The 24,699-nt window shown below is 48.7% G+C and overlaps 1 protein-coding gene and 1 long non-coding RNA gene across 2 annotated transcripts; one reads left to right on the top strand and one right to left on the bottom strand.

The window, feature by feature from the left end:
* Positions 1 to 277: 277 nt before the first annotated feature.
* Positions 278 to 2,672, top strand: LOC104137932 (uncharacterized). The gene is made up of 2 exons (XR_692841.2): positions 278 to 385; positions 913 to 2,672. It is a non-coding gene; the product is annotated as an uncharacterized lncRNA (long non-coding RNA).
* Positions 2,673 to 11,744: 9,072 nt separating this feature from the next.
* LBH (LBH regulator of WNT signaling pathway) lies at positions 11,745 to 24,291 on the bottom strand. Its single transcript, XM_068940099.1, has 3 exons — positions 24,037 to 24,291; positions 22,977 to 23,079; positions 11,745 to 14,305 (listed from the first exon to the last, which is right to left on the bottom strand). Exons 1-3 carry the CDS (start codon positions 24,060 to 24,062, stop codon positions 14,111 to 14,113), a joined length of 324 nt encoding a protein of 107 aa, XP_068796200.1. The 5' UTR covers positions 24,063 to 24,291; the 3' UTR covers positions 11,745 to 14,110.
* Between the last annotated feature and the right edge of the window lie 408 nt (positions 24,292 to 24,699).

Here is a 24,699-nt window from a genome sequence, read left to right as displayed (position 1 = left end):
AAACCACCTATCCAGCAGGCATTATTTTCCTGGGAGGTTAAATAAAATAAATGAATAAATAACACAAACCTTCACTGCAATGCAACTTTGTCCTCTCTTGACATGTCTGGTGTGGGCTGGGGAAATTTTGGTTGCCTGCCCAGTGGAGCTGGAGGGGTTGAGGTCATTGCTACAGACATTGCTGCGTGGCTGGGTTTGTTTTAGAGGAGAAAGACCTCTGCGCTGGAAATGTTTTGGCCTTGAGTCTAAAGCTCATAAATTGCCCCTCGTCCTCCCAGATGCAGATACCCCCGCTCAGCTCCCGGCCTGCCACGTAGGCCTGTCCATCCATGGCCTTGCACCAACAGCTCTCGAGAAGCCCTAGGAGCCGTTTTGCAGCACGGAGGTGGGTGAGATCGCACCTATCACAAAGAGAGGGAGGCGGCAGGAGGCGGTGAAGGGAAAGGGAAGGGGGCATGTTTTGAACAAAAGAAGAGTAAGGAGGTCAAACCGCAAACGAAACATAACCGCTTGAGGAGGGGGGAAAAATAGAGATAATGACATTAGTCACCAGTCGATGAACGAATTATAGCGCTCGCCCTGCCTCGGCCGGTGGTGACTCTGAGAGATCTTCCACCCCCTCCTCCTCCGCTCCCCCCGCACCTCCCTGTTTGCGATATGGCTCATGACAAAACAACTTATTAAAGGGATTATGCAGCCAAGCTCCTAACTCTTTCCATGCTGGATTTTTCCAAAGCGTCATACCTTATGCTTATCAGGTAATTATGCTCAAGATGCCAGCTGCCAGCCATAAGTCCCATTCCTTTAATGAGGCCTCAGCTCCTTAATTGCCCCTGTCGTTTGTTGAGAAAGCTCGGTCACATGGGTGCAAAGGTAATCCAGCAAAAGTAAGATCAGCATTTGCCACTACAGGGGCTGTTCCTGGCTTCAGCGTTGAACTCTGCCCACTGCCTCAGGGCCAGCATCTCAGGAGGTGAGCTGGGGACAGGATATCCTTACGCTTCTCCATGAAGACTGGACCAAGCTATCTGGATCACAGTCCACGTACCCCACGGGAAACTTAGCTCCTGCCACACCTGGAGCTTTGGGCCCTGGGGGTGCCTGGGAAGCCCACCTGATGTCCAAGGAGGCACGCAGCACCCTACATGCCGGTACCGATCACCTTTGAAGGTGCTTTTGGGCACTCAAGATATCTGCCCAGGCTGGCAGATGTGACCCAGGACCTGCAGGAGCGGTGCCCTCTCGAAGAGGCAAAGGAAGAGCCCCACGACGGAGGAGCCGGGCGCAGGAGCCTGCCAGGGCTTCAGCGTGGACTTTCACCCCAGATCTCGTGTAGCCAAATCTGCTGGCGCCTCTCTGAAAGGAAGAACTGCGCTTAGAGGTTTTCTTTCGCTTTCCTTTGAACACACTTCTGTTGGTTACCTTGGTATTTTCAGTCCCTGCTGCACTGAGTGACAGACACCTGCGTGCAGGAGGGCAGCCGAGGGCTCACCTAGCAGACAAGGCATATGTGCATATGCAAACACGTGCAGAACCCTTCCTCCGCAGCAGGGGCCCCACTCTGGCCCCTTGCCCCGAGGGCAGCCACGCGGTTGCAGACCCAAGCTGCCCTTGGCGCTGGCCCAATCTGCACCTTCCGCGCAGGGAGACAGTGGCCCTGCGTGCCCCTCCATGCGAATTAGGAGGTCATGGAAACACATCTAATACTTCAGCTCAAGCTGTACCAGTTTTTGGTTTCCAGCTTCTTTCACTCAGTGTGCCTGTTAAACTGCCCGGAAGGGGCTGAAACACACAGATAGCAAAATTACTATTTGTGTTAGAGCAACTCCTGAGGCACTAGGAGTTGTGCCAGGTTTCATGCCAGGCACCATAAAAACATAGGTTAGAAGACACATCATATATATATATATATAAAATATATATATTATGTATATATATATATATATATACACACACACATATGTGTGTATGCACATGCGTGCAGGTGCACACATGCGTAGAGCAGCCTTGCTAGACATGTTCCATATGTCCGCTATGCTGTGAATCAAGGTTGGAAGAAAATCATTACATACAAACTTTGCTCCAAATTCTGTAAAACAAACACACGAAATCAGCTACAAACCAGAACTATAACCGCAGCCCACTGGGTCATCTCACCCAGCCTCAAATCTTCTGGTAAACAACATGTATAATAATAGCCACTCTGCTCCTCTAAGCATCTCTGCACGTTTATTGTATGCAATGTAGTGTATAAAATATATATCTCCGTGTAATTAGCAGTGTTCTGAGTGGTGACTCAGACATTCCAGTAAGCTTTTTGCTTGTCGTTGGTGTGTGAAATGTAACTTTAGTCATTTTTTCCAATGACTTTGGACTTTAAAAACAGTAATTAGCAAAGTCAGCTTGTTATCAGCTCCTGTCAGTAACCCGTCCTTATGCCAGTCCTTCATTTTGTTTTGGTCACGGACAAAACTTTGGCACTCATTTCTCAAGGCTTGCATTTGTCTGGAGGACTGAGGCAGTCAAGTGAGGAAAATAGGCCCTAAACCTGCAAACGCTTTCACGCATTTTAATTTTAAGCACTTGAATAGTTTCATTGAAGTAGCTCCAGATTGGGTCTTTATATAGCATGGTAAATAGTAGGCAAGACATGAAATAAAACTTTAGAAGCATCATATTCTCACTTCTCTTTCTAGTTACTGTTAGGCAGGCATCAACATACACAAAGTGAAAATATCATTCTCGCTAATGATGATGCTTCTACTTTTTTTTTAAACAATATCTTTTCATCTGCTCTGCTCACAAAGCGCTTTACTACACGTACATCACCATACACCTCTGAACCTGCAGCCAAATGAAAAGCGAATGACAGTCTGTTGTTTACCACCGTTCATGGGTCCTAGGCATGTTTCAAAGTGGATCACAAACCCTGCGTTTAGTGAGGGAACAGAGCAAAACTGCTGTTTTCTCTAACACCCTGGTGGTAGTCTTATTTTCTTCCTTGGCGGGACATTTTGTAACGTTCACTGCAAGGCCGCCGCAGAAGAGGGGTAAAAGACTGATCCATGGAAAGACTCTAATCCATCCATCCGATAAGGGTGAGGTATCATTGACAGTATTTTGATTGAAATCTGAGGTAGCAGAAAAATACTAAAGAGAAATACTTAAGTCTGCAACATTTTTACATGAAAAATTAGAGTGGGAAGAATAACTCCTCCTGAATAATTCAGTGTATGAATTTCTGGTAAGTAGATTGTGCTTGTCTGCCATTTGTTATGGTGAAGCTCAAATGCATGCAGAAAGATAACTGCACAGTCCAAGACACATCTACAGCCAGAGGTTTGTGTGGGAGTGAAGCCATGTGGGTGCCGTAGAGGGAATGAACAGGATCAGGCCCTCCAGCTGTGCTGAAGCCGAAAAACAGGGAGTATATTTAATTTTCTAAGGTCTAATTGCTCTTCTCAGTTCAGGCACGATGAGCCTTACAAAGTTCAAGGGTTTGCAAACCTCTCTAGCTAATTTTGGGTTCAGACAGTTCAGAAAATGAATCTGAGTTCATGAACCCTTTCTTTCTTGTGTTTTAAGTATAATCTCCCTTGGGGATAAATTAGTTTAAAATACACGTTCTCCAAGCTAAAGGGAGGCCTGGGCTATGTGGCTACATTTCGAGAAAGTTTGCCTACTTAGGGTAGCATTTTAAGCACAATGCTAACTTCCAGCATGCCGTTAAATGTCACTGAAGTCAATGGGATCTACATAGGTACCTGCAGTTATGACTGTGATTAAACATGTGCCTGAACAGGACCTGCCTATGAGACCAAAGGGCCCACTCTATCTTCCTTCCTCCCCTCCTGAAAGTTAAGTTAGCATAAGCAGATGGTACAAAAATGTATGTATTTTTTCACTGGAATTTCTCCTTCCACCTCTATGGTCTTCATTCCACATTCTTGCCATACTTTTCTCATTCTTCCCATTCCCTGTTCCATTTTTCCTGCTATGTTAACCCATTTTATTTTGCAAATGCCCTGCTAGTTTGGGGGTGGTGGGGGAGGTTATTTCCATTAAGGGATGTGATTTTTACAGGGCTTGGCCTGACTCTGTCCACCACTCATGCAGAATGGGTGACAATGAATATGAAGAGATTTCATGCTATAGAAACTGAGGCTTTGATGCATGAAAGCACAAATTCAACAAAGCAACAAGTACAAAAGAAACTAAGGGTGAGGTTCAGCTCATTTAGCTTCAGTTACCTAGGAGTTAGGCATGCAAACTATACTGGTTATCTAAATGTTCTTTTTCGTTAGAGCCAGAGAACCTCCAAGAAGTCATTCTTTCCAGATAGGCAGTTAAAATGAATCACCTCTGAAGGGGTTTATCTCCTTCTATGGAGTACAGAAGGAGACTAAACAATTATCTTAGGCTAGACACCCAAGTTTTAATTAAGAGGGATGCTGTTCTGCGTGACTAGCCCAGTGCCAGGATGGGAAGTGGTATCACAGTGATTGCAATGTGGAACTTTTTGCTGGTTTCCTGTGCAACACTCAGTCAAATAAACCATCTCCCTTTCTGATAGCTATGGCACTGGATATTTCTTTTGATCAAGTTTCTTCCATGCTGACTGCTATTTCATCATACCAGGAACCTCCCCTGCAGACAAATGCCTCAGGTTTGTTGGAAGGCACAGGTGTGGAAAGTCACTAATAGGAAGTTTCTACAAAGCACTGAATACTCATTAAAATTAAGTATTATACTTCATGTGGGCTGTAGCCAAAAATGTTTTACAGAGGTCAGTAATAGTTATGGAGGCTTAGACTCTCCAGCTAAGCCAGGCAGAGATGGCGCGAGGCCCTGGAGAAGTCTCTTGCACCAGCATGCTACTGGGAAAAACTGGAAAAGATGCTGTTGGTGGAGCACATGAGAAGAACATGGTCTGTAAAACCCACTGGAGCAAGCAGCTTGTGGGCCTCTCAGAAAGGTGCTGGGAACAGCCAGGAAAGCAGGGCCAGCCCAGGGCTCCTGCGCCAGTCCCAGGAGGTTTATGGGACCGCTGGTGGGAAGGGCACAGCCTGGCCCTCTGCATGCCCGTCCCACACAACCGCCAGCATGCTCTCCCGTCACCCCTGCTCCACACGCACCAACACCCCCAGGAGACCCAGCCAGCAACTGGCATCAGGAGCGCCGCCTATTTCGGCAAATCCCGTTTGAGCTCAGATGAACTCCCCATGGGTAGACGGGTCATAAGATTGAAAGCTACTTATTTTCCTTTGCACCCGGGCGCAGGGGATAATAACCCGAGCGCAGATTAGCTGAGCCTGCTGAGCAGCCCCCGGAGAACCTGCCGCGAGAGCTCGGCTCGCCGCTCCTCCCGCCGGGCCCCGCCGCGGCCCCTTCAGCCCCATCATCCGGGCAGGGTGACGCGCCAAATCCTGCTCTGAAGAGAGCGGTAATCCCTCCGCCTCACCGTCTCGTGAGCGTATCACAAATCACATCAGCTGCAGCGTTAATGGATTAAACCCCCCAATTAAATGGAAGAACGCGCCGACTACTTAAAAGGGGGCCGCGTTGGAGCGGAGGCGGGAGAGCGGCGGGCCGAGCGGCAGACCCCGCGCCCACCCCTACCTTCCAGCTGCCGGGAAGGGTTTTCCCCTTCGGGGCCTTCAGTGAGGGCGTTAGGGGTACGGCAAACGCCTCCATCCCTGCCGCCCGCTTGCATCCAGCCCGCTCTGAACGCAGGGATGCTGCCATCCGAGTTACCAAATAGCGTTTTTGAAGCGGGGGGAAATCCCGCTGCCGCTGCTCTTGTTTAAAGCCGGGTTGGTCCTCACCCCCCACCCCAGACCGCATCCAAAGCGGCGCTGGTGACAACCGCAATGGAAAAGAGTTGTCAAACACAGTTCAGGAAGGCTTGCATTCGACAAATATTTGAAGAGCTGATTGTAACTCGCCTGGCTCCGGCTTCTGAATGCAGAGAACCTGCAGAGAAGATTTTAAAGCACCTGTAATTCGACCACCCCCCCCCCCTTTTTTTTTTAATCTCCCCGCGCTCTGCACAGCTGGAGAAAGTTGCCGTGCGGCCGCAGCCCCCGCTCGCAGCCAGACCGTCCCCTCGCCCCAGCAAGGCCAGTCCCAACACCAAGCGCAGCGGGAGCTGGGCTGGGCTGAGTACGGTGGGCACGGTGACGACTTCAGGGGTTCTCCGTGAGCCCGCTCCCATCTTTGCAGGCTGGAGCCACGCGGCTATAACCTCTGCCAGGGCCAGCCGGCACGTGCTCACACCGGGGGAGCTGCCTTGCCGCACACGGCCGAGGCGCTGGCTGCTGGACCTTCTCCTCTGGGCGCGCTGGCCGGCGCTGCTGGCACAAGGGCTGGAGGCTCCGCTTGGGTCGCTCCCCGTGGTGGGCACGGCGCGGTGCAGCCAGGAAAGCACCTGGGTCGGGGGGTGTTTGGGAGCGCGGTGGGTAACGGCAGGACACACACGGAGGGACCGATGGAGCAGGAAATACCAGGGCCCCTCAGCCTGCCAAGTGCAGAATGCAGAAGGACGTATTGAAAATAAAAGCAAGGCTGCAGTGACATTTTCATGCTTGGCTTATGACATCCTCTCCCTCTTCTACACTTGACTTCCTTGCTTATTTTTATCAGATGAAGCTGATGGTCGCTGCTACGGTAACCCTGTGCGGTTACAGCTCTGGCAGAGAGCAAGTGCTCGCTGCGTGTTTCCTTTGCGGCTTCCCTCCCCGCTCCGTGTTCGCACCCCTCAAGTCTCTCAAAACAACGTGCTTAACCTTGTTATGCCTGATTTGCAAATGCTGCCCGTCGTGATGGCTGGATTGGCCCCTCCAGTTGCTGCTCACTTGGCCCACCGGCTACTGCCCTCTCCCCCTCTTCTTGTGCGACTTGGTCGTCTCCTGTGGGCAAAGTACAGGTCTATCTGACCCTCCAAGTACGTGGCTGCGGTTTTTTTGTTTTTTTTTTTAACGTGGAAAAAGCACGACACAACTCTTGAGAGGCTGATAACGTGAGTTGGCGGAGAAAGCTCTTCATTGACAGGATAAAGCCTGATTTGAAACGACGACATAAATCCTTCTCTTTTCTTGAGCTCTTTCCTTCCCTTTCTAGATTTGTTATAAGGAACGTGGGGCGAGAGGATAAGGCCTGGTGCCCTCTCCTACCCCCTGGAAGCTAGTTTATCTCCTGAGGCCACACAACAGCCCCGCAAGTGACGGCCCATGTCCCCTGGGAAGGGGAGCCAGTGCCGCATCAGGGCATTTACCAGGGCTCTCGTCCCAAATTCATTTATGTTGACGGAGCTTCACCTGCAATGGATATGGCTCACTGTGCTTGAAGGCATTTTCAGGCTATTCCTCAAACTCTTCCCCTAGCTGTGGCCCACAGCTGGTCTGTCCCTTCCGTTCTGGCACCCAGAGCGCACCAAGGTGTTACAAAGACCAGCCAACGCTCTCCTCGTGCTTCCAGCTTGCGCTGTGGCTGCCCGTGCAGCGTTACAAAGCTGAGGCTAATTCACCTCTCCTCCCCATGTAGGGACGTATAAGCAACCTGCCCCAGGCGAGGGGCTGCGGTTTGGGCCAGGCGGTGCCCCTGCCGGGGGGGGGGAGGCTCCTCAGGCATGAGAGGCCTCGCGCCGAGCCCCTGGGCTTGCTCCAAAATGAGCCCAAGCCTCTCTGTGCCGCCCCCCCATAACACCTTGGTTTCATCTTCACAGGGCAGCTGGCATAGAAGAACTGAAGTATGCTAAGAAAGGCAATATGCATACCATTTTTGATGCGACTCCCTTTCTTGCAGTCCCAGGCTACTTCTGAATAAACAAGGGATGAATATTGCCAGCTTCATTTTCAAAATGGAGAAACATCTAGGGGTGTATCCAGGCTGCACTTCCAACCCTTTGGATATGCACAGGAACATAAAAACACAGGACCAAAAGGTCTTTTTTTGTCCCCAAGTGCAGTCCCCGCTGCCACATGTAATCACTCCTTACAACCCCACCCCCATCTCATAGCTGCTCACGACACCCTCTCTCCTTTCAGCGTGTTTCTTCTTTTCTCTAATTCTGCTCGTAACCTTGTTCATAAACTGCACTAGCACCAACCCTAGACATTTCCCAAATGAAGCTAGCACCCTTTACAGATTTTTCTGCACTCAGTTCACCCCTAGGTGTTGTGCCTTAAACCTCTTCCCTCCTGCTAAAAACAACACTCCCAAACTTGCGTTTTTGTCATGCCCGATTTGCACTTACTTCAACAGATCTACTCTCCAGACAGAGACACGTACCTCTTTCTGAAGGTGGAGTCTACCCCTAGCTGTAGATAAGAAAGACATTTTTCATCAGAATAGACAAAAAGCTGGGGATGCTTGTTTAAGCAGAAGGAACGAGCACGCAGGGGGATGCAGTACCAGCCAGCAGGGCGAGCAGGAGCTGCTGTACTCAGTATCATGACAGCGCCCGTAAGACCTTCTCCCTCCAGCCTGTTCGGCCCTTTCCTACACTATGCCCAGATGGGCCAAGGAGAGCAGAGCGGTGGCTGCTCTGCCCGCGCACTGTGTTGGGCAGATCCAGGCCAGCTGCAGTCAGGAAGCTACAGAGCCACGTTAACATGGTGCTCAGCCTTGACCTCATACACCCTGCTTAGAAGATATATTAGCTCAGACATGCCTGGTCACTCAGTGGGGCCTGTTAGCCTGGGCACGGTGCCACACTCTGCTTCCAGATGAGCATTAGCTTGCATCTGGATGAGGGGACGAGCAAGTGCAGGTCTGCCTAGCAATGCTGCTGTGCTTGGCATGCTATCGACACTGCGAACCTCTGGGGAGAGCTGCAGTGCGGGAGCTGTCATGTGCATTAGCACAGGGCACAGCTGGGGATATCTGCAGACTTCACCACTGCTTGCTTGCACTGGACATACCCAGGCAAAGAAACCCTAAATCATTTGCTGGACAGGGCAGCAGTCCCAATCCTTACTCCCTGCTTCTCACCAGGAAACCCTGAAACATGGCAGCAATGACCTTGCAGAAAGACTACTAGTAGATACGTCTCGGAGGTGAAGGGAGAGCTGACCTCGCAACACACTTCTTGGAAGAGCAGATGCTTTGGCATACGTATGCCTGTAAGCTGCTGGAGAAACCAGGAGTAGCAAGTGCTACTCCAAGCCAAGCAGCAGCTTGCCCTTGACGAGCAAAGCTCCTTCAGATCATCCTGCAGAGCAGAGGGGTTGCAGTTTAGATCAGATCTGTGCACAATTGAATTTTACAGTGCTTCAGTTAGGGAGTCCCAGCTCTTTACCTTCTTAAAATATCTTTCCTTTTCTGTCCAATCAAAAATAAGCAGAAAACCACCACTCATTTGAAACATGAAACAGTTCAGAGCTTTTCTTTTCTCCTCTAGCAGGGATTTAGGGATTAGGTAATTGCTCTCATTTATACAAAGATGTTTGGTTTCCAGGATTGCTTTTGGAGAGCTCAGAGCACATAAATTAGAGGCCATTGCTCCTCACACTCACATTTTGCTCCTCATGACTAGACTAGCATTTGAGGGATCTGGTTTTGTTTCTAATTGTGCTTCAAGGCTTCTCAGAGCAAAGCAAGCAGTTGAAACCAACACCACAGGGATGGACTTCTTGTCCTCAGCTGAGGGCTCCTTGTGGGGCTTAAACAGGAAGCAGGCAGTCTGAGTTATCCTCACCCAGCAGCCAGAAAAAACACCATCTGCCCTGCCACTCGCAGAGGTGGAGTGTGGTTACATCAGAACAGGACTCATACTTGCACTAGGAAAGCCAGTCCAAGGGGTAGCTGCTCCCTATGCGCGGTGGTGACGGTGAATTATCTTTGCACTTCTGGATAGCAAGAAATTTTGCCTGGCTACACCGTAACATAGGCAAAGCCCCATGAAAAAAGTTCATCCGCTCAGTGCGTTTCAAGCAACTTTGTGCTTTGCTCCAGTTAAACAGAAGTGGATACCCATAGAAAATATCAGCCCAAATATATGGGAGAGGGTACAGGCTGAGAAGGAGGCAGTGCACAGCTTGCTGTGGCATCAGTCACCATTATGCAGCAGTGTGGAGAAGGACAAATGCCTCAACTGTAAGTGAGAGCCAAGGGTACTCGCTTTCAAGAAGGACAAAATGAAAAAGAAACGTTGCTCTCCTTGCAAAGAAAGGTCCTTATGCACCCCAAGATGAAGTTCTTGGGCTGACTCAGAGCCACCCATTCAGCAGCAAATTCATTTTCAGTTGGTGATGCAAGTTTCAATTTGACCATAACAGCTAAAGCCAAGGAACAGGGAAGACCTTCCTTCCTGCCACAGCTGTCCTGCCAGCACTGCTTCAGTCCTGACATAAGGCAGACCATCACACTGAGGGTGTCCTGCTCACAGGTCAGCCTCTTTCCAGCTCAAACTTAGCACAAAGCCTCACAAAACAGCGAGTAGCTTCATTCTAACATGAGGCAGAAGAAATCTGTTTGTGTGAAGCGCATGGAAGCAGCAGATAAGTTCAATTCATCTGCTGTTTCCGTAACCCTGAATAGTACTGTATTTTAAGCAAAAACCTCATTCTGGGACAGGACTACACAGTCTCTCCAGGGATTTCAGACTGGCATTTCATCTGTAAAGTGCTGCAGCATCTCTATGAGGATAGCAGCTCTAAGTCTAAGGAAGGGAAGAAAACAATCAAGGCACCTGAGCTAGAGGCTAATTAAGCACAAGAGGAGAGAAGTTTCACTTTGTATTTGCATTTCTGTGGAAGAAAACATCCACAAGGGCCAAGCACAACATAAGTCAACATCTTTGGACCACGGGGCTCACATTGAACATGCCCTCAACTCAAGCATTTAATCTGGAGCTCATTAGTTAGCGTATTTAAACAAGTTTAGTGTAAACCTAACTCTAGTCTCAGCCCAGTTTGTTTGCATAGGTAAGATTAGAGTCCGTTACTTACTGAATCACAGAAACTTCTCCCCTTGTATCTGAAAGGCACAAGTATTCCAGGGATTTGGTTCTTATCACCTGGTTTCTTAGTGGAAAATTAATCCCATTAAGTATACAATTTGAATTACTGAGGCCTGGTGTGGTCAGATTTCCACACCCAGGAAAGTGTCTTGGTACCAAGCAAGCTTATAATCACCCTCAGAAAAGCAGTTTCCTCCAGACCCCTCTGACAGCACTGCAAGCCACAGCACACAGCCATAGGTGTGTAACAAGGCACTAATGACTCCTGAAGAGGTCACCTTCAGACCTGAAATGGCCAAAGCGGACAACCTCATGCAGTTTGCTTGAAGCTCTAACAGCAGACAGCATGGCAAGACTTGTTTTCATACTTGGTGCTCAGGGCAAGGTAAGAAAATGCACAAGTACATTTTCCTACTAAGAACAGCTAAGAATGCCTCAGTTCTCCATGACTTCACACTCTGTGGGTTAGCTAAAGGGTAGATTTTTCAAGATCATAAGCACAGCAAAAAGCAGCCGTAGGAAGATGCAAAGCAGAGACACTGCCCCTCACTCCAAGTTGATTCAGGCACATGAGTCTCATACATACATGCTTTGAATTAAGCCATACATGAAGCACAGAGGTCACTAGGCTCACAGAACAGCCTCAACTCGGACATGAGTATTTTAACAATATTTGCATTAGCCTTGCAAGCCAGCACCTCATACCCGAAGTGCAAAGACCAGCCATCATCTGCAAGGTTGACCATCCAACCCCCTTTGGCAGCAAGAACACAAAGCCAGAATGTTTGGAAAGCATTTTCAAACTTTATTTACAACTGTCACAGTGACAAAAATGTAGTTTGAAAAAAATGCTAGCTTCTCCCTGAGGCTCAAAAAAGAATTACAGAAATATAGAATGTATATCATACAACAGGAGGAGTTTTACTGGAGTGCTTTGTTCTTTAGATACGTTCAACAACAAATAGAAATATACACAATACTTCCAAAAAAGGATGCAGACAGAAATATGCAAGTCTTCAGGGCAGACAGCAGATGTGAAGTCCAAGGATTGCCATCTCATTGCTGCCCACATGGTAGTATCTTTGATAAACAGCTTTGAACTTGGTGGTACAGACTGGAGACCAATAGAGAGTAACACTTAAAAATAAGACGACTGGCTGGTATGCAGGTGTACAAGCTCATTCCAGTAAGACAGCAAGACTAGAACACGTGTTACGGATACAACAGCTGAATCCATTGTTCAGAGAAAATGGTATCACTACATCATGACCATTCAGTGATAAACTGTCCCCCAAAACTGGCAGGGAGCATGCGTAACTGGTTCTGGGTTGCCAGAATAGGAAGAGACCAGCTGCAGTGTCAGGACACTGAATTTCTCCTGCTGTGTGCTAACTAGTCTCCAATCTCATCTGTCTGAAACAGTAATGCAGAGCTGATAAGTTATTGCCATTATGTTTATACACAAGCAAGACAAGACTAAAACAATCCTGCCAATACGTTAAAAGCAATTCTCAACCCCCACCAGCGTTTAACTACTCATGAGGTATTAAAAATACAAATACACACATGTCCAAATAGATTTTAAAAATGGAACCAGTTATAAGCAAAGGGGGGGGGTGGCATTGGGATTATTATGAAAGTTTGGTTAAGGCCTTGACATTTCTTTTTCTTCTTCCATGACCCAGATTTGGTTTAGGTGGTAACTGTTCTCATCCTATTCCAAAACCAACTGGCTCCCAAGCTGGTTCACAAAGCTGCTAGATCATCACTTTCCAGGAAAGCAGAGGGTTAGCCTGTCCTGCAGCAGACCTCCCTCCTCCCCAAACACAGACAGATTACTTCTCCTTGGAACAGGATATGGTAAAAACGCTGTAACTACAGACTTCACAAACCTGTCTGCACTTCATTAAACACCCATGCACGTCTCTCTCTTGTTACAAGCCAGAAGCATTTCCTGTCTAGGATACACAGTACAATACTCTCTGAACAGTCCTCTCCTGCAAAACCCCCCTCTCCCACTGATGATCCTTGCTAGATCTGGTGTTTCCCCTTTGGGTTACCTCCCCGCTCAGGTTAGGCAGCATGTCCCTGCCCTGCGCATCCCACAGGGGAGCAATCAGGCCTGTCCTGCACTGCCAGGGCTTTGAGGAGGCCCTGCAGCTCACGAAGCTGGAGGAGATCCCCCATCCTGGTCCTCACAAGCCTGGTGACCAACAAGTTTGAGACATGAAACCATACAGCCTCAAAGACATCAGGTGTAAGCCCACCCTCTGGATACAGTTGGCTTTGGGCACTGTAGCAAGATGAGACTTATCACAGTAGCCGCGGCAAACAGGAGAGAGAAATCCGAGGTGTTTAAATCTACGCTAGCTCTTGCTGCAGACAGAAGAGTCTTTACATCAGATTCACATTACCTCATGCTAACCATCTGCAAGATCAACTAGGGCCTTGCAGTATAGATGACAAGCAGCAGCCTAACATTATCCTGCAAATACAGCTGTTCAGCATTGAAGAGTCTAAAGGCAAAGAGAGGGGAGAAAACAGCTTTGGGAAAGTGGCTGGAACAGGCTCAACAGCTAGAGCAAGAAACCCACTACTCCCTACAGATGCTCACATTACTCTAGGAGGTGCTGGACTGGGGAAAAAACTACAGGCCCCTTGTCAGTAGAGCATTTAGTGATACTTCACTACAGACACCCTTCTACCCCCAAACACACAAAAATGGAAGCTTTAAGAAAGGCAAATCTGAGAGATGACTATTCTCATGCTTTTAGCTAGAGGCAGTTCTCGGCTGAACACTGCTGCATTTTACTTCTTTATTCTCCCTCCCCAAGCTCCCCCCTCAAGCGTTCCTCATGTGTTTGCCCTCCGCCATGCACTTGGAATTTCTCTGCTGCCTCAGCCTCGGAAAAATTCAGATAGTGATCTCGAGAACAGCAAACATTTCTCTGCGTTACTTCCTTCCTTCCTCAGAAGGACTGGTGATTCTGTCACATCGAGGGCTTCAGTTCTCGATACAGAGAATACAAAAAAACTAAGATCTTGCAGGTGCAAAATTGAACTTGTCTTTTTTTAAAAAAAAAGACTTTCAAAAGAAGTGTGGCTCTTCTTTCAGAAGGGTGCAGTCCCTTGCCTTTCCTCAGATGACGTTTATTGCTCCTTGTTGTTCTTCTTTGCATCTTCACAGCTTTCTTCCTCCTCCTCTTCCTCCTGCACAAGGAACTCTTCAGGTGGCCATCTCAGCTCACCACTCTCCACATCACCCTCTGTCGGCTCCACCACAATTGAGGGCAGACGGTCCTTCAGCTTACAGTAACGATCAAAGTCCGAGGGATCAGGGAAAATCTGAAAGAGCCAAGAAACAGTCCATGAGAGAAGCTGCTTTCAAGCAGTCTTACACCAGCCAAAACCCAACTTAAGACATGTGGGTCTCCAGGGCAGACTAGTCTGGACACAAAGTAAACCACTGGGTGATGGGAAGACTCCTAAAACTTGTAAATAAGCATCTCTAATCTCCAACTAATTGAACTAAGCACTGCCCAAGAGGCTTCCAAAGCCTGCACTTGCTTGGATAGCGCTCACATACACATCTGCCCCTTAGATATTTATCTAAAAGCCACACCCCACCACCACAACTTTTGCATTCATGCTCATGAGTTTGCAAACTAAGCTAAGCTATCTTGATCCGAGAATCTAAGATCTCATTTCCTGCTTCTGGTCAAGCTACACATGAGAACGGAGTTGTTCTCCAGGCTCTGCTGCTAGAAGGGAAAGAAGGTATGTGGCAACACAGAGCTAGAGCTACCCAGAGCCTTGTGTCAAGGGCCTGGGGCTGGTACCATCCCAAGGCAGCAGTACAAGACAAAGAAATTTTGCTGCCTTTTAAAGATAACCTTGGCAGCGTTCCGTGCACTACAGTTACTGGGCGTTAGCAGTGAAAGTCAGCAGGAGGACACTCATTTTGTGGAAGTGCTGGAAACTGGTTCCACTGTCTGTATTTCTTAAGGCAGTGGCATAGCCAGGAAACATACTCTGGTGCAAGGAATGAGGATCCTCTTGTCTCCAGCTCCCCTGCCCCCCACGAAGTGCACCAAGCAGTCCTTTCCGCCTCTCTCCTTTCCATCTAGAGCTTGCCACAGGGGTGCACAGGCTCATGCACCACAGCAGACCAGGGCCTGTACTCACTGGCAGTGCCACTGGGCTGCAGTCTTTGACCCTACTAGCTACTGAAGCAAAGGCATGGGCAAAGGAAGAACCGCTATTGCACTGGAGCATTAACAGAGGGTTTGCATGAGTAAAATCACAGTCTGACCAGAAAAGTTTGCTATTGCTTGCAAAAGATGTCTCACCTAGGGGTAGAGTTTCAAATCCCAATTCTCCCAGAGCAGAACTGCTGGTTGACAAGAAGCAGTTGCCACATCGGATCACACAGCTGGTAACTAGAACATTAATCAGTTACCACTTATTTCAAACAATTTTATTTGTTGGAATGCCAATTTCATATTATGGCTGCATTAAAACACCCTAAAAGGCAAAAGACAAATGCCAAAGCAGTTTTCCCTCAAGACTGTAGGTGAAGCCAGGAGTCAGGTACTTGCACTTTTCTCTGAACAGTGATCCACATTTAGGTAAGCTCCAAGAGGGCCCTTGCAGGGAAACAGCACCGTCAGCCTCCAACAGGCACAACGGTCTCGGGTGCGTCAGCTTGAGAGCAAGTCTGATCTGTTTTGATCTTTGTGGTTCCAGTTGCAAAAGCAGGACTCCTGTCCAGAAGACTTGAGCATTAACCACCAAGCATTATGCTCCTCATGCCAATCATGCAGGTGCCCATCGCCTTGGGAAAGGCTGGCCCGAACCCCAAAGAGGAACAGAGTCCAGCCAACTTGTTCTTCAGTCTGGCGTCTATTAACCACACCATTACCTCCTTTTCAATAGTCACATAGACTTCTAGTATTTAGCCACATTCCTCCCTTGAGTTCAAAGCCTGGAAGAGACTAAGCTCTGATCAGGTGCTAGGGAAGTAACTTGAGAAAGCTACTGGGCTGCTCTGTAAGGCAAAGCCAGGAAAGGTAACTTTAGGAAGAGATACTCAGAAAAGTGACTTGACGTGCAGGCAGGGCACGACATGCCATGTCTTTGCACACCAGCAGCCCCAGCTGGTCCTGGGGACAGCAGTACAGGGGTCCATTTCCCACAGCTGCACCTACCGCACACATGCTGTTCAGATGCACAAGCCTGAGCAAGGTCGTTGAATATGACCACATAAACATGAGCGCTGCACACGAGCTACTCACTATCAGTCACCCCCAGACCAAGTGAAACAGTATCTTTCTTAGCTTTGTGGCTTCTGCTTGAAGAAAGGCAGTTTCAGACACCCTGTACATTACTGGAAGTAGAGTCGATGGCTCTTAAGCATCAACTCATTATCTAAACTCAGGATAGGAAAAAAAATACCCTTGACATTACATTGTTTAGAAGGTTGCAATGGAAAAAGAAGTGCAGTTCAGGAGGTTATATAAGCTGATAATGTCATGAAAATAGCCTCCTGTGCAAGAAAAATAGCAGTATAATAATTAAACTAACCTTTGGCTGCTATCATTTTAAGCACATTAGGTCAAATTGGAGCAATTTCTTTGAAAATAGCCTGTCAAGAGTTTTTTCCAGAAACTAAGTAGTAGTCATTTCCTTACAAACAAATATCCCCAAAATGTGGCGTGCAGCTTTTTTAATAAAAAGCTAGCACAATCTTATCACAAACAGCTGCAGGACAGGCCGAACCCAAGAAGGTCAAGATTTTTTCCACTAAGTCATGCTTTTTAATCGTAGAGGCAGCATGAAGTGAGATGTTGCAACTGCACTTTCAAGGGGTGTGGACAGTCAATGGAAAAAATATACAAAGGCAGATTTCCTAGCATGTGACAACCAGGGCAACACAGCAAGCCAAGCACAGGGACTGAAGGGAAAAGGTTTTTAAATTAAGACTTCATTTGCACACGCAGAATAAAGGGTAGAAAAGTTACCCCAGACTCCCCAGTGACTCCAAAATAAGCCCAGTTGCCAGGCTCTTTTATACAGATAAGCAAGGACCAGCAATTTGCTGTCCCACACCAGAAGTGCCAGGCTGCATTTGACGGTACCATATGCCTAATCTGGGCCCCTTCCAGATTTAGGCAAGGGGAAGACCAGACCTGTAAGGACCTTGAAGCAAGTTCCCCTCTGGGAATACAGCAGGCTCAGGTCTGACCCAGAGCTGTGCACCCCTTCACAAAGCAGCAGTGACAGCCTGTCTAGCAAAGCTTCCAATAAGCTTTCCTGCTTGCATTACCCAGCTCATGTGCAAGGAAGACTTTGCATCCCACCACCACCTGAAGAGCACAGCAGTGAGAGGCTAACTTCTGCCCCCCTCAATCAGAGCAAGCCACCTTGCACACAGCTGAAACAGATGTCTGCTTCTGGCTGATCTGGTCCCCTGAAGGGGAAAAACAACAACTACCAACTAGTTGGTGGAGGCCTAGCTAAGATCAAATTTAGAAACCAGAGAAATTCCCCCTACCAACCCCCAGCCAACACAAGGGGAGCATGCAATTGCTTCTGCAAAGCCATAATTCTGTAGCTGAGCCCCAATTTCTGGGCTACAGTGACATCTTTAAAGCCCACAGAGGAAGTGTACATTCCTTCTTAAACCATAAAATAAAAGCAGCCTCTCACACTTGCAGCAAGAGTGGTTTTCAGAGGCCTCTCTCCAGGCTGCATTTTGAGAGCTCCATGGACTGGTTCAGATGACATACAAATAAACACCCCCCCACCCCCATTCTTGCCTTTCAACCGGAAAGGGCACTGAATAGCAACGCTTGAGATGAAAGCCCTAGACTTTAGGAAGATCAGGTCTGCCTCTGTTTTGGAAGATCTAGTCCTACTATCCTTGAATGAAGTCTTGGCAACAAGACTGCAATGCCTTGGGGAGGCTCATGCCCTCCCAGTATTCATAGGAACAAAGAAACATCGAGCACTAAGTTTTGTGCCTCTTCAGCAGGATCAAGATAATGTTCCAAATCCCAGATCTGAATCTAAGTTCTCAATATAAAACTTCACTGCCACACAGAAATAAGGCAAGCTTATTCCAGGAAATACTTAAATCACCTCAGTCACCTCTTCGGAGAAGTCTTCCGGCTATAAGAAGCAGTCCTGCAAATTTTTACTCTGACAGTAGTCATGATTTGCAACTGAGCTCCATGCACTCAGATTTTTGAGCTATGAAAACTGTATAATCAGCTTGCCCTATTTCAGGGACAGTAGCAGGTAAACTTCATACACCATCACAATTTTCCAGAGTAACAAGGCACTGAGTAGGGAGGGAAAAAACATGTACTGAGACACGATGATTAGCTGTTCTCTTCAGCCTGAATTTCATAGCACTGGAGATGATTTGCTTTGGCTCCGTTTAATCCTTTTCTCAGTTCTGGCTTCATTTTAAGGTCTAAGATCCTGGCTGTTTTTTTTAGCCTGGTCATTGACTCAGGCTAACAAAATTAAGGCTACTAATGGCATATCTTTCTAGTAACCATGCACTGGCTGTGCTATGTACTATGGAAGATAAGACAGGTGAAGTTATCCTAAACTCACTTGGCATCATGAGCTGTTATTACAGCCCAGTCACAAGACCTTCAGGCAGTACCAAGCACCTTGTACAAGTCAGGTTTGCACCAACATGAAGCATCTTACAATCAAACAAGACAACTATAGAGAAGCTGCTCAATTTCTACTTTTTCCCTTTAGATCCTGGGTCAGTAACATGCTAGTCTCTTTGGGTTACATGCTCTTGCAGGCAGATCCCTGATCCTGCTGGTTTCAGCTTCCCCAATCAAGCTGCAGAGCTGAGGGTTGGGGAGGTGCTCTGCACTCACGCAGGACATCAGCAGCTCTTGAATGCTGGTACCAAGCACGTCTCCCCATGAAAGGCAGCACTTCAGCAGCATCAGCCAACTGGACCTCCACAAAGAGGTGTCACATTCACGGCAACTGATTTCCCCAATAAGATGGAAAACCCAAGCTCTTGCCATAGACACTGGCTCAAGCATTAAACCTGTTTACCCAGATTCGGTCTGTCTGACGTGATTCACAGCTAGCTGCGGCTGTGATTAACTAGACAGAGCCCAGCATGATGCGATTGTGACTTACGAGCTCGAACTCCCCATGACAACCAAACCCCAGCTGATGGCATGAGATAAGCGCAGCCTCTGCATGCCAATCTCTTCTCTTAAAAGGGAACCCGAGGTCCTGCAGGATCAACAAGCCAACCTGTCAGCCAGACAGGCAGTCAACAGGCAAGCAGCACACTCAGCTCAGGATACACAGTTTGCTCAAAATAAACACTTTGGGCATCAACGTGTTTTCAGTTGTGCTTAGACCCAGCTCCACTTCCTAGAAACAGGCAGGATTCAGGTCAAGACACTGTTTTGACAACAGCTCTGTGAAATGATTAATTCAGTCTTGAACAGGGCTCATTTCAGGAGCATCGTTTGTGCTGCTGTGAAATGGCATTAGAGGACAAGCTGGCAGAGGGTTGATTAGGCCTTTCAGAGGATGGGTATATCTAGGGGCCAGAGGAAAGCAAACAGTATATTAGCTCCAACTGGCAGTGAAAAGGCCCAGCTGGCAGAGCTGCCAGACAGGAAGCAAGCAAAGCCTTCCACAGGCACATCTGCTTGAGGCAGGGGCATCTTGAGCCATCAGCTGCATTTCAACGCGTTTTTGTTTAGTAGTCCCATGGGAATTATGGGACATCTATTAAAGATCCAGAAATAACTCTCCACTGGAGGCACAAGACCCAGCATGACATCATCTTCTCAGCTGCATCTTCTGTTTTGCCTATGCCTCCCTGTTCTGAGGCTCATGCCCCGATTTCACCATTCACTTCTGCTGAGGCCCTTTAAATCTATTGGCTGAACCATCTTCAAAGGGCTGAGAGCGCAGCTTCATATCACAAACAGTTATAACAACTGTTCTACACAGAAAGGTTTTTAAGTTAGTGCATTAGCTTGCAAGCACTGTACACATCAGCTGGACGCAAGATATTTCTGCAGACACAACAGCACATGCACAGCCTTTTCGCAAATGAAACTGCCTATAAATTACTAGGCCTACACGGGCAACCCAGTTACCATGGATATACACAACTTCTGCAATTCGAGTTTTCACATCACTGCTTTAAGGGCAGCGAAGTTCAGCCCACTCAAGGCCAGGAAGCTTCAGTAACGGGGTGCCTTTAGTGCCAGACAATTCAGTTAACGCCTAGACAAACAGACACTCTAGTACAAGATAGCAGGCAAGTGAGTGCAGGGGGAGAGGGGTGGAGGCAGCCGAAGGGCAAACGTGTCAAGTTCTCGCAGAAAGTCACTAGCAAGACAGACAGGAACCCTGAAGTTCAGTGAACTCCACAGGGCAGAGGAATCGGACCGCTGAAGTTTACACCCAGTACAATTTGTTTCTTCAGTTTACCTCCTGGAAAAAGCCAAAATACTTTCAAGTAGTACTGTCTGTACAACAAGCTTGTCTGCAGCAGACACTGATTTTCTTTGCACTTCTGGCGGAGCAGCTGTACCATCTCAGCTGATGCAGACAGTTTCACATCTGAATATGGTGGTGGAAGCAAACCCCCATCTCACTGCCAGGATCTGAGGGACAAATTCCCTGGCAGTCTCCGCTCTACACAAACCAAATGGTGACATTTTGAACCCCAGTTTAAGGCCAACTGTACAGGAAAAGAAACGAAGTTCTGCTGCTGGAAGGAAACGTTCAAAATTGAAATCCTGCTTCTCCCTGTCCAGGGCCTACGCTTTTGCCTCCTGTAACCAAGTGCTATTACACTTGCACTTTGGGAACCCAACTCTGCAGATCAGCGGAGGAAGATGTTGTAGCTTAGAACGAGTCTCTCAGTGGAGGAGCAGTCATGCTCCGTTAGGCCTGTCTGGTTTTAAGTTATTGCGCTACAGCAGACTAGCATACAGTTTTCTATGTACCAGTCTCTCCATCAGCAGGATGGAGTAAGAAGAGCCAAAGCCTGAGGCAGAAACAAAGTTCATGGTGCCATTTGCATTCAGTTTGTCCTTGCTGTTTTAACTTGAATTTTCTACCTTAAGGATGCTTTCAACTTACCTTGACTTATGTTGCAACATTTTCAGTCCAGCAGTTAGAGGAAGACTGCAGCCTTCCTCTCACCAATCCTCTTTACACTAACCTGATTTAGCAGCAGACCTCATACACAGCCCACACACAGCTAGTATCCTGTCAGGATCTTTCACTTCTAGCCCTCAATCCAGACAGTGACTTCTCTGCATGATCACCAAAAGCAGCCTTTTGCCATCAATTTGGTTTGCAACACAGCAGACTACTGGTAGGCACACTGTTAACAGATCTGGCAGACATTTGAAAAAAGCAATCCACGACTAGACCACTACAGAGTGGAGATCCAAGATGCATAAGCCCTGCATAGATATGAGTCGTCAGAATTTATGACTCACACACCTTCAGGTTCAGATGATCTACTAACAACTGAGCAGGCCTGTTCCCTAGTCCACCCAAATAGATTTATCAAGGTCATAGCACTAAGGGAAAAACCTTGCTGAGGCAATAGTTAGTGCAAGCACGGCACCTAGATCTTGACTCACTATTCAGAGCTGGAAAATTTGGAGACGTAAACAGAAGCATTTGACCTGACTGGATTAAGCTTCTTCATATGGTGACCTATTAGCACAATTGTTTGAACATCCGGTGTGTGGGGGCTGGTCTGATCATTTCAGGTTTAATGACCATTCTCACTGTTGCACACTCCCTCCACAGGGGGAAAAAAGAGCAATGCCATATGCTTTCCTATTAACTAGAGCACTAAAGCAGCACAGCTCTTCCTACATACAGGCAATAAAACAAACAACTTGCATGATCTGGATCCAGAATTCTGACCCCCAAGAAGCTATGCATCTCCTTTTCTTCCCTGCAGCACTGGCTTATGTCAGAGGCCTGAGCTGCAGCCCAAAGTTCAGTTGATTTCATGCTTCAGTGCACTGTTATAGGCTTGCAGCTCATTTTTCAGACTTAAATATGCAAGCATACAACTGCACACCTAATTTGAATGCCCACTTACAGCAACTGCCTCAGTGAAGGTTGTGCAACATCTGCAAGGGAAGAACTCTGCATCAGGACCTACCGTTAAGAGTCACGCTGTGCACAGACCAGATGCACGTCATCTGCATGCACTCAACTCCTATGTTAAGTCTCATCAACAAGTCTCCTGGAGTTAGAAAAAGAGATCTAACAGACCAAGAGGCACACTCATCCTGTGATTAACTATAAGCCAGGAAATAAGAGACTGAAACTAAAGCAGTAAGACAAAAGGTCGTTTCTAAGACCATCTCCTAACCTCAGTCACTGATCTAGAGGTTAAGAGTTGATTACGTTGTCCACAACTTTCAAAATGAATGCAGCTCCTGCCTTCAGGTATCGGCATCTCCTGTGACATCTCCAGGCTTGCTTAAGGCTGTCTCTGGCCTTACCGCACGTTATGGAAGACCATTAACCCGCTCAGACAGGCCCAGCCAGGAAAACAAAGAAATAGTTCAAAAGATATACGTGTCATATACACAGCTCCCATCTGCTCTAGGCAGATCATCTGTATGCCACCATTACGAATGGAGCCCAGAGTCCTCTCACTCTCATGACTGGTGCAAATCCTGCTTTCGCAGATCTTTCCGCCTCCCGCTGAGCCACCAAGAATGCTGAACGAGGGGGAGCTTCATCACTTCAGAAACAATGAAGTCCTTTGCCAATCCAGTCTGATATTGAGCAGTATTTTAGACAAATTGCTCCTGCCAAGCAAGCATTCCAGTCTGTTGACTAGTTCTCACTGCAGCGAGACCTGCTATTAGGCCAGGCTGTGGAAAGGCACATTAGACTGAGCTTGCAGTCCAGCCCAGGCAATTCCATAGGGGATTACTGCCTAAGCAGCCAGCAGAGCACTTACCTGATATGACAGGCCATCCTTGCGGGGGCTTAGCCCAATCTCATCCATAGCTGGGGTGTTCATCATCACTTCAGTCATTTCAGCTGATCTCAGATAATCAGGGCTAGAAATAAAAGACAGCATTCAAATTATCTGAGGGCTCCAGAAGGGCTGAGCAAAATGTAAGCAGCATCAAGAAACTATAGCAGGTAGAAGGGGCTGTCACCAGTCTATTCCTGGTCCCTTCCTTCCTGTTCCTTCGGAGGGCAGAGGAAGGAGTCGGTATCGAGTAAACTGGCACTAGACCTCCAGCACCCTAGGAACAACTGTCCTGATTTCTCTCCAAGAACATAGCTCAAGAAAACCTTGTGAGATTTTAACAGCAGCTATTCAGTTTTCACTCTACTTCCTCCAGCTCTGCCCCCAAAAGGGCAGAGAAAAAAACACACAGTAAATAAGTGCAAGCACCAGAGTTTTTTTGTTCTTTTTTTTTTAAAAGTCAGCATGCTTTAGCGCCTGCTGACTTATTTTACAACCTCAGGGACTTCCACGCCAGTGGAGTGAACCGGGCCAACTCCAGGTCTGCTTTTACGGTCATAATGGAGTTTCCAGCTCAACAGCTCGAGAAGTGAAGCAAATTCCCACAGTCCATAGTTCCTCTACCTCAGATTATGCCGCTGTTACTTAACTCATACCTCAGCGAGAAACGTGAGCTGACTTGTGCGCACACAAACGTGCCCCACGCTGGAGACGAGCCTGTTGTACGCCACTCTGACGGCCGCACGCCCAGGCAGCGCAGCCCTCGCTGCCGCATTACTCTCGTGCTCGGCACACGCCAGCCCCGGCAGGGTTTTCGGGAGCGGCCCCGGCAGACCCTCCTCGGCGGGCGCACCGCCCGGCTCCCGCCCCAGCCACCGCCGGGCCGCCCCGACGGCCGCAGCCCCGCTGCCAAGCCCCGACGGCGCCGCTCAGCGCGGTCGCTGCCCACCCGGTGGGTCCCGCCCGCCCCATCCCACCGTTGGGGGAGAGGAGGGGGGGGGTCCCGTCCTCCCGCCCGCCCCGTCGGGGAGCACCCACTCACCAGGGCAGGGGGCAGAGCACAGACATGAAGTCCCGGCGGAGAGGCTGCCCGCGCCCTCGCGGGGGGAGGGGGAAGGCGGGAAGGGCACGGCACCGAGGCGCTGCTCCGGCAGCGGAGCGGAGCGACCGACCCACAGCGGCACCCACCGAAACGACTCGACGGCCCGGACCCCACTAACCCCGGCGCCGCCGGCCGCCGCCTCCCGTCTGAGCCCCACCGGGCCCCGCCGCGCCCCCTTATATAGCCCCGGAGGGGGCGGGGCCTGGCCCGCGCGCCCGCCCTCCCCCGCATGACGTCACCAAATTCATGAATGGCTTCGGCGCGCGCCGCCCGTGGCGGGAGCTCGCGTGGCTCTGCCGCGGCGGGGAAGGGGGGGGGGGAGCACTTCCCACCACCAGCACCCTCCCACAGGTCGCGATAAGGAGTCACGTCGCGACGGTGGCGGCCCCCATCTCCCGCTATCCCCGTCGCGGCACTGCTGGCCGGACACGGTGCGGGTGAGGGGGTGGCAGCCACGCGTGGGCCAGGCTTCCTCCGTCCCCGCTGGTCGCCCTTGGCTCTTGGCTTTAGCGAGCCCGGCTCCTGCGTGGGAGGAAGGGAGAATTTTTTTTTCTCGTGCTGCTTGTTTTTTTTGTTTTTTTTTTTTTAACCCGGCTCTGCCTC

Source organism: Struthio camelus, chromosome 3, assembly GCF_040807025.1.
Source record: "Struthio camelus isolate bStrCam1 chromosome 3, bStrCam1.hap1, whole genome shotgun sequence".
NCBI lineage: Eukaryota > Metazoa > Chordata > Aves > Struthioniformes > Struthionidae > Struthio > Struthio camelus.
The sequence above is the reverse complement of the archived record's forward strand: the minus strand, read 5'-3'. Positions and strand labels throughout refer to the sequence as shown.